Below are 13,443 nucleotides of genomic sequence, written 5' to 3' on the forward strand. Positions count from 1 at the left end.
TGCTGATAAAAGGATAAATTCAAAAATTATTTTAATTTTAAAAAATAGAGGTGACTATTGGTTAAAGTGCTTTAATCAAATTTAAAAAAGGCACATATGTTTAATTTAAATTATATAGAAAAACAGTAGATGATTCTAATTTTCCTTTTGCATAAATACTATTTGGACTTTTGTACGTGTGCGCATTTATCACCTACAAATTTTAATATTTATTTGTAGGTATGCGCAACATAATACAAAGTTCAGATGGTAATAAAAAAAATTAAAGGTTCAAGTGGTAAATATGCACACCAATAAAAGTCCAGATAGTATTGGTGCAAAATCCTCTTAAATGTATTACTACTACTACTACCAAAATTTCGTGAAAAAAAATTGCTTATTGTAAGTGGGTACATGGGGTTATCTTTTTAGAGGCAGTTATATCACGAGAATAACATGCATGGTAAGAGCATGATAAAATTATGACTTTTCACATCAATATTATGATTACATGTATCCGTTTATTTTCATATGACATTATATTATTATTAAATAATATTCGATAACAATATACTCGTGGACTTTCCACTTCATAACCCCTAGACTACCTATAAGTAACAATAGAATAGGATTGACACAACAAAATTACAATTTACTTTTGTTGTGTTCACGAACCTTAGTAAAAACAATTACTATTTTAAAATCGTCTACCTAACATAAAATGATGTGGTCAAACATTTAATTACTTTTACGCCTTACATAACATGATTAATGAAATTCACAATTAAAATTGACAACGGTGGTACAATCACATCAAAATTAATTTTGGTGCCTAAATGTCAAAAAAAAAGGGTTCCCAACACTATTCTAAATTTCCGGCCATTAAATCAATTAAAATGAAGAAGATCAAATAACAAAAACTAACAAAAAAAAAAATTATTTTCTTTTGAGTAAAAAGTAAAACACTTTTGTGCTTTGATGGGAGTATGTAATAAGGGATTTAGAGACGTGGGCCCTATTTGGGCCTAGGCATGAGTTGGGCGGATCTATATGGGTTATCGGTTGTTATCAATCGGGCTCAGCCTCTAACTCCAATAACCCGCGAATCCGACCCACACTTACCGCCACCGACCCGCATCCACCACCACCACTACTTCCAATTCCATTTTCCTCCACTTTCTCTCTCTCTGCCTACATATTCTTCTTCTTCTGGTTTCCAATTTCGGGTTCGCGATCCCAAATTGATTTGACCATTTTCGGAAATTCGCACGTTCTGTGTATGGAGAAGATGAGTGAGGTCGACCCCACGTTAGAAGTATTCTACGAGGAGAAGAAGCGGGTCCGGAACCCTTGGGTACCAGTTGGTAACCTCCCACTTCGATTCCTTCACTATTTTGCTACAATTTGTTTTCTGTGATTGTTTTGTTTAAATTTTGAGGTTTGATATGAGTTGGGGTATGCATATTTGATCGTAAAGTGTCGTGCTTGTTTGAATTTTTGGTGGATTTGGATATCTAGAACTAATAATTTGGAAAAGTTTATTAATTTTTGGGATAATAAAATTTTGATGAAAAGGTATTAGTAAAGCTTCTTCCTTGGTTAATTTATTAGGAAAACTAACCAAAGTTCAAAAAAATTTTAGTTTTAATGAAAAAATGAGAAATACAGTGGATTTTGTAAAAATGTAAAAATGTGGTTTTTCCGTTAAAAAATGAATAGTGTTTAGTTTAATTTCAATCTTCTCGCGTGAATTCTGTCTGCTGTATCCTGTATGTGAATTTGGAGAAGACTTCCGGCATTTTTCTAGGTATCCGGTGCAGTGGCAACGTCTTAGTTTGTCATCGACGGTAATTGGTAAATATTACGTTGTCTTCATTTGACAATGTGGCAACAGTCTTGTCGAGATGCAAGGAAGTTTGTCACTTTGACATGATACCTATCCCTTGCTGTTAGGTCCTGTGTGCTGACCGAGTGAAGGTTAGCTATGAGACTGGCGTTTTTAGTATAGTCGGAACTGGATGTTCAATCAGGTGTAGACCATTGTTTATCATACAAATGAGATTTTATGGGAAATTTTAAGAGAATCCGAAAGGGGTGCCATTGAGAGATGCTACTTAGTTTGCGGGATTGAAGACACTCAGGTTTTCGAAATCTGTGGTAATAGAGATGAATTAGAGCTGTGTGTATGCTGGATTTTGTGGTGTGGGTAAAAGACTGAGGTGCATTGGGATCTTAGGCTTTGGAGAAACCTTTCAGATTGGGAAGACGACGATGAGTTATAGTTAGGAAGTCCGTTTCAAAGTGTGTTCTTAAGTTTCAGAGCTTTATGGATCGTCTTGTGTTTCTAGTTTTCCCGTGAACTTGATTTAAAAAGAGAGAAAAATGTTCTCTTTTGTGTAGGGTTTCAAGCAACAAACGAGTAATTGCGACATTTTGATAATTGAATGATGCCAAATTCGTGTTAAAGCGGTGATCTGCTTTGCTTTTATTAGTTAAAATGAGATTCGTTTTGGTTAATTACTAAGAACTAAACTTTTCAGGGGCTATGTTGACTGCTGGCGTGCTCACTGCCGGCTTAATCAGTTTCAGGCGAGGCAATTCTCAGTTGGGGCAGAAGCTAATGAGAGCTCGTGTCGTTGTCCAGGGTGCCACAGTGGCTCTTATGGTTGGCAGTGCATACTACTACGGGGAGAATCCGTGGAAGAAATCGAGTTAAATCGTTTTCTTCTATTATTTTCGTTCATGATTACGGTTACATTGTTGTTTCATTCATGTTGAAGCCAAATTAGGTTTCCGTGAGTTGCATAGCTTGCGCTAAATAAGTAACACACGTATTGCTGTTAGTACTAAATGATATCAATGATTTAATCACGGCTCGTTTGTCACGCCAGTGGTGTAGGCATGTAGCAATGTTTGGATTTCCGTCTATGATTCGTTTTCAACCTTAAAGGGTAAGAGGAGAGGCGAGAAGAGGATTCGAAACTATTATATTAATTTAGTGGAAGGGAGAGTTCGAACACGAGACACGAGTTGAAACTTCACATCTTATCCATCAAGATATTGAACACATGCATTGGATGCTTGATGTAAACTTGAGGATGTGAAAACTTTTGGCAATTGCATTTTTTTCCTTCCTTCTTCAAACAGGGACCATCTGGTGGTTTTGCCATAGCAAATTACCCAAATTACCCTTTAGATGGTCGAGAAGACTTATATAAGCATTTCAACCTCCTTGGCCACATCATGTGATTAATTAGCGCCAAGAATTGAATCAAGACGTGCCTTGTGGAATACGAGTCTGGAACTCGTTCATAGCCATTAGGCCACCCTTTGGTGATTAAAGTAAAATCAGTGGCGGATCCAGGGAATAATATTAAGGGGGTCAGTATGAATGGTGCGTGCAGTGCGTAATTTTTTTTTAACAGAAATAACATGCATATCGTCATTTCATCGAGTATTGGTAGGCCTGAAGTCATTTGGAAAGGCATACTGCACACCTGTTAATGCCTCATTTGCGTGGGTAACTAACATGTTCCAAGGCTGCTCTCATGTAAATGCTTAACAAAAAAACACACTTACCTTGAACACACTAACAATGTTTGATATCATGGCATCCCATTAATATGTTTGTCCAAGAATGATGACGCCTTGTTATTCTTTGAGATCACATTTCATTTACTTTGCATTTTTGGATAGTTTTTTACTTGTTTCTTTTTTTCTGCCTACAATTATAATCACAACCAACAAACAAGCCAGAAGTAAATAATATTAGGAATAGACTGTAAAGGGGCAACACCTCTCTAATGCATTTTATCAAGCAGTTGAAAGACATGTATGAAGGGCAACTCCAACCTTTAAAGGGGCAGCACCTAAGTCATTCATGGACATTCACCGAAGTTCGGAGAGTCAGCACTCAAGTTATTCGTGGACATTCACTGAAGTTCGGGGGGTTAGCTGACCCCCTACCCCTCAATGCATTCGCCTCTGAGTAAAACCAATAATTGGTTTCATTCAATTATTTGATTTAACTATGGAGTTATTTAAAAAAAAAAAAAAATCGAAATGCACATCCCACTATTTTAACAAATTAAAATATTTTCAACAAAATAAAACAAATTACAAAAAATTCAACAAAAATTATTAATAGTTTTGCCAAAAATTAATAATAGTAACATAGAGAATTAGTGATTAAAACGTTCCATATAAATAAATAACAACAATAATATACCATAATTAGTTTTTGGGTTTACCATTATAATTGGTGATTAAATTTGACTCCGTAATTATCAATCAAATTTATATTTGCAACCACCAAATAAAATTTTAATTTGAGACCACCTCAAGTCTTGCTTATGGTTAGGAGAGGCTGAAATACCTCTATGAGTCTTTTGTCGATCTCCGAAAACGATGAATAACTGTAGTTTGTCACTAGTCATTCTTTTTTTTTTTAACAAAAAAGAAAAAAGAAAAAAAAACAGTCTTGCTTGCCACGTAATAACACTACCATTTGAACACGTGCGTGTCGACATTTGCCCCACCTCCAACTCTCTCTCCCTCTCTCACTCTCCTCCTCCTCCCTCCACCCCTACCCGTAGTTTCTTCTCCAATTCCATATTCTCTCAATATTCTGTTTGTTTCTCGGGAAAATCTTCAACCAGACAAGAAAAGGGTCGCCCTGTTAAATAAGTAGCTCGTGTAAGATACCCAGTTCCGATCCTCTCTCGCTATTTTTTTTTATTATTTTATTTTTATTTTTCATTGACAATCTCAAAGAACAAAACTGTTTCTCTTTTCTTTGTATATGGTTTTCTGGGTAGGTCTTAGATCTTCAAAAGATTACAGCTTTCTTTTAATTGTTAGACTTCACAAGCACTTATGAAATTGATTCGCAAAATCTTTTCAATTTTAATGAAATTTTTTGGTGAAATTTTTGGAGGGGGTTGTATGCGTCACTGGGTATGTCTAATAATTTGGAAATAAGAAATTTTGGAATCCCATCATTGCTCAAAGTTTGCATCTTCATTATTCTGTGCAGAAAACAGTGGCATTGCATTTATCTGATCATATTGTGATGGCCGAATTTTAAAATTTAATCCCCCATGAGTGTGATCTTCCAAGATTTCCCATAAGTATGCTTGCATTAACAAACTTTCGGATGATAAAATATGTTAGCTTGGCAATGTAGTATATCGAATTGCAAGGAACCGAGCTTTTGGCTTTTTGTTTAGGGACTTATTATTCAAGTTGAGCTAGTCAGTTTGATGGTAGCTTGTTATGGTTGTGGTCCAACTTTAGGGGAGGCAAATATTAAGGAGAGGTCTTAGTTTGTACTTGGTGGCGAGGCACAGGCAATGCATTTAGATTCTGCAATCTGATGTCATTGTCGTATTATGAGCTAATTTGGTGTTCGTATATGTAACAAAAAACTTGTTTAAATCACTTCAAAAAAGTAGTCTTTGAAGGCTTTCGACTGTCGGTGGTTTAGTTTTGTAGGATATGCTGTTAGTTCACAGGCAGTTGGTGTATTGACAAGCTCTACCTGTCATCTGGAAGATGGTCCTGTGACCCTTAAGTTGCACTTGTTGAAATCTAAGCTCTAATATCATTTTTGATTTTTCTACTTTGTCCTGTTGATTGATACTGTTGAACTAATGCACAGAGAAGCTCTGTTAGTTTTAATTGAGGTGGCTTTCTTTATGCTGCATCATCCAATGAGTATAAAAGTCTCTAACAAAACGCACTACTACATTATAGGCTGGTATGATTAATAATGTAACATAGGTCTGTTTCTTTGATGGTCATGGTTTGTGAAGAACAGTTCCCCGTTTAAGCAGACTTTTAACTTGTTTAGATTGTATCACTGATTTTGTTTATGTAATCTACATATATGTGTTTACCTTGATTTTGGACATCCGATTAAAATCTCATGTTTTTCTTACTTCTGCTTCTACATCACCCTTTATTTTTGCGATTCTTGTTGATTTCTCGAAGGTCAGTGGACCCTTTTCTTGTATATTAGACTGTTTTAGTTTCAACCATTATACAATATATCTAGCTAACCCACCAGACCCTATGGTTATTTAATTTCTTTGAATTTTATTTCCTTGAAAAGTTGATTACTTTAGTATTCTTGTGACAGGTTTGGGAATTTAATTTTAATAAGCTAAGATGTCTTCTCCAAGCAAGCGGAGAGAGATGGATGTCATGAAGTTGTAAGTTGTTTGTTACTATAATACCTCTAACCTTAGCATTCTGTGTTTCTTAAGGTTGGATTTCTCCCCTTGGTTTACCAAATGGGTATCTACAGTCTCTTTGGTAGACGTAGAATCAGGTTGCTAACTTCATCTCTGGTATGATATAAAGGTTTGGAACACTATTTCTAATGCTTTTGTTTTCCCTTCTTTTCTCAATGATTTTCAGGATGATGAGTGACTATAATGTGGAGACAATAAACGATGGGCTAAATGAATTCAATGTGGAATTCAATGGTCCAAAAGAAAGTAATGTCTGACACCCCTGCTTATAGGCCTTCATTGCATAGAATTTCATATGTGTTTATATGTGGGGGCATTAGGCACGTTTAACTCAATTTGGTATCTTTGTTGCCTTGTGGTAACTTTATTGCAGTTTACTCTTAGATCAGAAATGCGTTTTGCTTCTTATATTTCCACTAGGCTTTTCATCAGCTGAGGTTCTTGGCATTGTTTTATATGTCATTCTTTTGGTAAACTTTAGTCTCTATGTGATGATGTGGTTGCAGGCCTTTATGAAGGCGGGGTTTGGAAAATCCGTGTTGAGCTTCCTGATGCTTATCCATATAAATCTCCATCTATTGGCTTCATGAACAAGATTTTCCACCCGAATGTTGATGAGCTGTGAGTATTCTTCAGTTTTAGGATCAATTTTACCCCACGTTTCATCCAATTTAATTATTCTCTAGGAACTTTTAATTATTGCTACCAGTGGCATGCCGGCAGATTGGGTCTAAAAAAGGCGGAAGTATAAGTTTATTTAGAAATTTAGATGCTGTAATACTGCTGTTGATTATCAAATGCTTGAATAAGTCTGTGGTTTTGAAAACATAGTTTCTAATTTATTTCTTTTGCAGGCAGCAGGACTTTGAGTAATTGTTTATTGGTTATTAACTTGTACGTACTGACTGTTTTTTTATTTCTTTTTTTCCGTAATTGCAGATCTGGTTCTGTCTGCTTAGATGTAATTAACCAATCATGGAGTCCAATGTTTGGTAATTATCATCCCATTTTAGTAAAAATTCTGACCCTTGTTTTCCAATACACTGCGGAAGTGTTGGTTTTGTGTCATTATACTCTCTTCCCTGTGCCGGTGATGTTTCACGGTTCTATTCTGTTTCATTTTTTTTTTTTTTTCCTTTCTTCATTTGATTTTTCTTGGATTTCTCACATATATGGTGATGTTTCTTCTTGATGCAGACCTTTTAAACGTTTTTGAAGTTTTCCTTCCACAACTGTTGCTTTATCCAAATCCTTCAGATCCACTCAATGGTGATGCAGCATCATTGATGATGAAGGACCGAAAACTCTACGATCAGAAGGTCAAAGGTAAAACTTCCTCTGCAATTAATATACCTTCCTTTCAGTTGTGTGCTTAAACTAATGAAAAACAATTCCTAAATTTTTGAAACTTCACCACAAGCTCTCTCACAAATAACATAGGGATATTAGGAGATGGACCTTCCAAAGATGAGCCTATGTGTGAAGAGAGCTCTTTATTGTAATTAGATAGTTCCATACCCTCCCTACTTTTTCTTGGTTCCTTTGACCGTGTCTGGAGTTGGAATCCCAATATCGTCTCGTAGCTGTGAGTGTGACTTCTGCAAGATGGTCCACGGACCATGACTTCACTAATTACTAGTCTATCTCCCGTGCCTTGTTCATTGCTTTCGGACTAATACTTGCTTACAAGATTCCACTGAATTTTCATAGTAAGCTAGTTCCTTCCGCTTCAAAGATGTTACACGGAGTATATTTAGAACTTAGAAGCTATTCTTCCTTGGTTGCTCACACAGCATAAGCTAGCGAGAAAATCTTCTATATTCTCACGGGATTTTTATCATGTAAAGCTTTCTGTTTACATTTTTCCAATTTGATTTGTGGACAGAGTACTGTGAGCGATATGCAAAGAAGGAGCACATTACCAATACAACACCAGACGAGGAGAGCGATGAGAACATTAGCGATGAGGAAAGCAATTCAAGCGACGATGATATTGCTGGACATGCAGACCCGTAGTGAACTGCAGGTGCAGGGGGGAAACATTATAATCCCCCATTACTCGCTTACGATTTGAATTATGTTTACTACCGATATTTGTACGACTAGATTAAAACTTCTTGTAAAAATTATGAATTGTGTTGAATAATCTGCTTCTGTTGTTGGTTACTGATCTATTTAAATGTTATGAAGAAGCACATTGATGAACATGTAGAAATGATCCAGACACAACTATTTTTTGTGTTTCTTTCAAATTCCTTGAGATGCATATAGACAAACAAAAGCATACCAAGCAAAATGTATAACGTTTGTTTTGGTCGAAAAATAATATTTGAATTACTCTGGGGACAAGTTAAGTAACGTTGTCTATGATGAACTTGAGGTTCTCTGTTTGGATCTGCCCTCGAGATTTTGTGTTCAGATCTGGATTCAACTCGAAGTTCAATTTTGGGTCTTTACTCGAGGTTGTGTTTGAGTCTACTCTCATCGCATGTATAAAATAGAAATGACTATACTTGGATACATACCATTTCTAAAATATACGACTTATTATGTGACTCAATACTATTGCAACACCTGTCCATTTAATATTCATGATCAAACACCAATTCCACTTTCTAATCATAACCAAACACCTCTTTTTTCAGTTTTCGCTTACCTGTGCGGTTGCAAATTGATCAGCCTCATCTTCTTCCATGTCAATCAAAATAAAACCTTCCATGATTCACTGCCACCTTCCTCCCCCGCTGCCATGGGTACCACGACAAACAAGGGGACGATCCGACAGAGGTGACAGGGTTGTGTCGACGGAGGATAAGGGGTGGGAACAACGGAGGCAACACAATAAGGGAGAGTGCTGCCTTTATGTGCCATTTGCCATGCTCATCCATGGTTGATTTGTCTTCAACTTAACCTAGTCGGTCACAAATCACAATCTTATACCTATATTTAAGCAAATTATAAAACAACATTAAAACTAATTGAAAGTTACAGCCTTGGCACTTGGAAATTAGTATTGTCTAGTTTAGAAATTAAGAAAGTAATCCGATTTGGAGGGTCTTTACAAGTCTATAACAAACAATACTTGTTTAACATATGTCAATACTAGGACCAGGTTACCATCGTTAATCTCGGAAAAGATAATACTTGGCTCCTTACATGTAATAAATCATTCTACATTACAAACAATGATAGTTTGATATGTGCATAAACTTTTGATCAGGTTTTAATAAGTGATGTAATTGAGATCCTCTCTGGATTTCTGTGTCTGAAGCTGATGGATCTAGAGATTTTAACTACTTATTTTAAATCTTCTGGTCCTAACTAGTTAAACCCATTGGCCCACGTTACGTAAACCAAGAGTCCCATCTCTCTCTCTCTTCAACGGCCCGAATCTTCAAATTCTTGAACTTTGGACATAGAGATCTGGTGAGGATCTCGACTCATAAGTGATATATACATGTGTCCAAACAGTACTGTGATTTGCAAGCAAGTACAAATAACCATATTCTTTCTAGGAAGGCTATTGAAAAAGACATGCCATCAAACAATTGACCGTTTAAAACTGCCGGCAAATATTCTTTTTAAAATCGGTAGACTTTAGTGCAAATTGTTATGAGCCTTACAAAAACACGCAGAAATTTTCAAACTCTCTGTCAGTGTTCATCCAATTGGCACCAAGTGATACCATCAACAAACTTCAACATTTCCATTTGTTCCTTTCTTCTTGTTCTTGCAATTTCAATCAATGTATCTCACTTCATAAGGAGGATACACCAAATCTGAGAGCCATTTATTTCCCACACAAAAAAAAAAGCACTCTAATTTATACATTAAAAAAACACGAAAAATGGATCGGATTTCCATTTGGGCACTCGCCATTTTGATCATTCTCGTTATCTTTCCGATGGCGGATTCAGAAGATCAAGAGTGGACTCAGATCAAGCAAGCCCTGGTGCAATTCATGGACAAACTCTCACCGGCCAATGCAGCGTCCAGAGACGGAAATTGGGGTTGGAACATGAGCTCGGATCCTTGCATAGATAAATGGGAAGGTGTGACGTGTGACAGAAAGAATTCTGTCAAGAAAATAGTCCTCGAAACCTCGAATTTAACGGGAGTTCTTGATGCAAACTCTCTCTGCATGGTGAAGTCTGTTGGTGTTGTGAGCCTGAAGAACAACAACATAACTGGTCTGCTCTCAGAAGACATCGGAAATTGCAGAGATTTAACTCACTTGTACATAAGTGGGAACCACTTTTCGGGTGAGCTTCCGGAGTCGCTCTCGCATTTGAATAATCTGAAAAGGGTTGATATCTCCAGCAACAACTTCAATGGTGTGCTTCCTGATTTTGCAAAGATTTCAGGGTTGATATCTTTTCTTGCTCAGAACAACCGGCTTGATGGGCAAATCCCGGACTTTCATTTCTTCAACCTCAAGGAATTCAATGTCTCCAACAACGACTTCAGTGGCCCTATCCCTGATGTCAATGGCCAATTCGGAAAAGATAGCTTTTCAGGTAATCCTAAGCTGTGTGGAAAGCCACTGCAAAATGAATGCCCTCCTGCAATACCAACTCCCGTAATGCCAAAGAAATCGAAAAAGTCCTCATCCAAAAAGCTGTTACTCTTCTCAGGATGCATAGTTCTTGGCCTGGTTGTTGTTTGCTTCTTTCTCTTCAAACTTGCCATAAAAAAGATCAGAGAAGACAAAGAAAAGGGCAGAAATAAAAAGATCGCGGCGAATGATGCTGCTAGCACTGTGCCTAGCAATACTATTTCTTCTGGTGAGTTGATGGCTGGTGGTGGTCATAAGATGGCAGAGTACTCGTTATCATCTGTTGAAAGTGGAATGGCACCACCGCTCGTAGTTCTCACAAGTCCATTGCTGAGGGGGTTGAGTTTCGAGGAATTGCTCCGAGCTCCTGCTGAACTGCTTGTCAGAGGGAAGAATGGAAGCCTCTACAAAATCATGCTTGATCGAGGGGTTAACTTGGTTGTGAAGAGGATCAGGAACAGTGGGATTTCGAGGGAAAAATTCAAGACTCGGTTGACACAAATCGATAAGGTTAAGTGTCGAAATGTCTTACCGGCTGTTGCATTCTACTGTTCCAGACAAGAGAAGCTCCTGGTTTATGAGTATCAGCCTAATGGCAGTCTCTTTAACCTTCTTCATGGTAAGCTAAGCTCGATGTGATCAATTTTTCGCTACTTATATATCTCAAATCTTAAGGCTTGGGGACGTGAAATTTCCTAAAATATAACTGGTTATTGTACTATCCTCTCCACACGCTGTGAATAGGCTTTTCTTACGGCACGTATTTTGTTTACGATCAATAAAGTAAATTTAATCGAATTGTTCATGATTTTTCGGTGTCACACAGAATCTTCAAATGGACAAATATTTGACTGGGGAAGCAGACTAAGTGTTGCAGAAATCATAGCTGAGTCATTGGCATTCATGCACCAAGAGCTACAGGAACATGGCATTGCTCATGGCAACCTAAAGTCCAAGAACATTTTGTTCAACACGTCCATGGAGCCCTGCATCAGTGAATACGGAATAATGGAGATCGAAAATCAAGACCAGTCACACCTTTCGCCAAACAGCGCGATTGAAAGTTCGAATGTTGGCCATGCAGGAAGCACGTTCAAGGGTGATGTCTATGGATTTGGTGTGATACTTCTTGAGCTTCTGACAGGGAAGCTGGTGCAGCAAAACGGCTTGGATTTGCCCAGGTGGGTGCACTCGGTAGTTAGTGAGGAGTGGACTGTCGAAGTTTTTGACGGGGCTTTGATCCAAGAAGGTGCAAGTGAAGAAAGGCTGGTGAAATTGTTGCAGGTAGCAATGCGGTGCATAAATGAGAGGCCAAGTATGAGTCGAGTTTCGGCGATGATCAAGTCGATCAAAGAGGAGGAGGAGAGATCTGTGTCTTCTGATCCATAAAAAAGAAAACATTTCAGAAGTTGCAGCTCACTTGTTGGAGGAATTTGATTTCAAACGTGTTTGTTTTGGGGTTATTAGATGATGATATTGTTATTGACCTTGTCTTTGTGATGAGAAAATTCTAACACGGGGAGATGAATTCACTGTATAGACCAAAAGGTAAAACAAAATGGACTGATTCAATATCCACAGGAAGCCAACAGGTTCCTCTCTGGATCCTTTTGGTGAGGATCATGGAGATTCGTAAATTGTGTTTGCTCATTGTACATCAATGTGGTTAGCGATGTACGATAAATGGATATGATTCATAGGTTCCCGGAATCCTCACAACGAGGATCCGGATTCCACAGAAAGTCCAAAATGTCTGAATATGTGTCATACAATGTACAACCCTCTACCTTATTGATTGTTAGATTATATGATAAAATAAGAGTCTCACACCATTATCATAATGCTTAATAAAGCACGTTGGTCTGAGAAAATGTATGTAGAATTTTCAGAGAGACGAACCGATGGTTCCACTTCTAACAACATCGATATTGTTCATAACTTGGTAATTACTACCTGTCCAATCAATCAGGTATGATGTTTTATCACAGAAGGCCTAAAGGGGAGCCACCCAATCATGTGGCAATACAAGCTCGTCCCCTGGCTCTGATACCATGTAGAATTTTCAGAGAGACGGGCCGAGGGCTCCACTACCAACAACAGCGATACTGTTCTCAACTTGGTAACTACCACCTGCCAAATCTGTTAGGTGTAAGGTTTTGTCACAAAAGGCATCGGTGTTAGTTGGAATAGGGTAATTATATTTAAACTCTTTTTTCTTTCTTTCCCTCACTGCTGTGAGATATTCAACATTACGTTTCATAACTAACCGTATACAATTATACGTCTATCTCTCTCGTCACATTATGATGCGAAAAAAACTCTAGAATCTCTACTCTGACCTGCTTGCTAAGTGGTTATCAACAAACGTCAGACAAAATTAGTCAAACCAATGGAGGTAGCATTCCAAAAACATGATTAGTCATAATCACCTGTGTTTAGTGGATACAATCATGGATATGATTAGGTGTTAATAATTGCCGGGAAAAGCAAATGTAACCCTACCATTTGATTTTGTCCAACCTCTGAGACTTCTGTTTTGTCATCATTTCAAAGCCAGGAAAAGCTTGTTTGGTCACTGGCGCTCACCCCCAGTACAGTAAGGTGAAAGATTTGCATGGATACATGACTTTTTACCTACTGTTTTTACTTACCCAC

At 37.5% G+C, this 13,443-nt stretch overlaps 3 protein-coding genes across 4 annotated transcripts; all 3 read left to right on the plus strand.

Annotated features, from left to right (window-relative positions):
• Positions 1-1,125: 1,125 nt before the first annotated feature.
• On the plus strand, positions 1,126-2,864 carry LOC137711088 (RING-H2 finger protein ATL48-like). Its single transcript, XM_088695445.1, has 2 exons — positions 1,126-1,343; positions 2,520-2,864. Exons 1-2 carry the CDS (start codon positions 1,259-1,261, stop codon positions 2,693-2,695), a joined length of 261 nt encoding a protein of 86 aa, XP_088551571.1. The 5' UTR covers positions 1,126-1,258; the 3' UTR covers positions 2,696-2,864.
• A 1,649-nt stretch (positions 2,865-4,513) lies between these two features.
• LOC137711084 (ubiquitin-conjugating enzyme E2-23 kDa) lies at positions 4,514-8,440 on the plus strand. Of its 2 annotated transcripts, XM_088695444.1 has the most exons (8): positions 4,514-4,674; positions 5,924-5,970; positions 6,119-6,191; positions 6,400-6,479; positions 6,740-6,854; positions 7,173-7,225; positions 7,431-7,559; positions 8,119-8,440. In XM_088695444.1, exons 3-8 carry the CDS (start codon positions 6,148-6,150, stop codon positions 8,247-8,249), a joined length of 552 nt encoding a protein of 183 aa, XP_088551570.1. In that variant the 5' UTR covers positions 4,514-4,674; positions 5,924-5,970; positions 6,119-6,147; the 3' UTR covers positions 8,250-8,440. The 2 variants fall into 2 exon arrangements, with proteins under 2 accessions (XP_088551570.1, XP_068306389.2); XM_068450288.2 differs by lacking the exon at positions 5,924-5,970 and having other exon boundaries at positions 4,515-4,674.
• Positions 8,441-10,045: 1,605 nt separating this feature from the next.
• Positions 10,046-12,274, plus strand: LOC137711074 (putative inactive receptor kinase At2g26730). Its single transcript, XM_068450278.2, has 2 exons — positions 10,046-11,407; positions 11,615-12,274. Exons 1-2 carry the CDS (start codon positions 10,081-10,083, stop codon positions 12,175-12,177), a joined length of 1,890 nt encoding a protein of 629 aa, XP_068306379.2. The 5' UTR covers positions 10,046-10,080; the 3' UTR covers positions 12,178-12,274.
• The last annotated feature ends 1,169 nt before the right edge of the window (positions 12,275-13,443 follow it).

Source organism: Pyrus communis, chromosome 6 (genome assembly GCF_041283825.1).
Source record: "Pyrus communis isolate YQ-2024b chromosome 6, ASM4128382v1, whole genome shotgun sequence".
NCBI lineage: Eukaryota > Viridiplantae > Streptophyta > Magnoliopsida > Rosales > Rosaceae > Pyrus > Pyrus communis.

Bases quoted from the DNA above. Each gene is read 5' to 3' on its own strand.
- LOC137711084 (XM_088695444.1), top strand. From the start codon at position 6,148: ATGTCTTCTCCAAGCAAGCGGAGAGAGATGGATGTCATGAAGTT. The intron at 6,480-6,739 runs GTAATGTCTGAC...ATGTGGTTGCAG, and splicing joins ATTCAATGGTCCAAAAGAAA to GCCTTTATGAAGGCGGGGTT. The intron at 6,855-7,172 runs GTGAGTATTCTT...CCGTAATTGCAG, and splicing joins CACCCGAATGTTGATGAGCT to ATCTGGTTCTGTCTGCTTAG.
- LOC137711074 (XM_068450278.2), top strand. From the start codon at position 10,081: ATGGATCGGATTTCCATTTGGGCACTCGCCATTTTGATCATTCTCGTT. The intron at 11,408-11,614 runs GTAAGCTAAGCT...GGTGTCACACAG, and splicing joins TCTCTTTAACCTTCTTCATG to AATCTTCAAATGGACAAATA.
- LOC137711088 (XM_088695445.1), top strand. From the start codon at position 1,259: ATGGAGAAGATGAGTGAGGTCGACCCCACGTTAGAAGTATTCTACGAG. The intron at 1,344-2,519 runs GTAACCTCCCAC...TAAACTTTTCAG, and splicing joins GAACCCTTGGGTACCAGTTG to GGGCTATGTTGACTGCTGGC.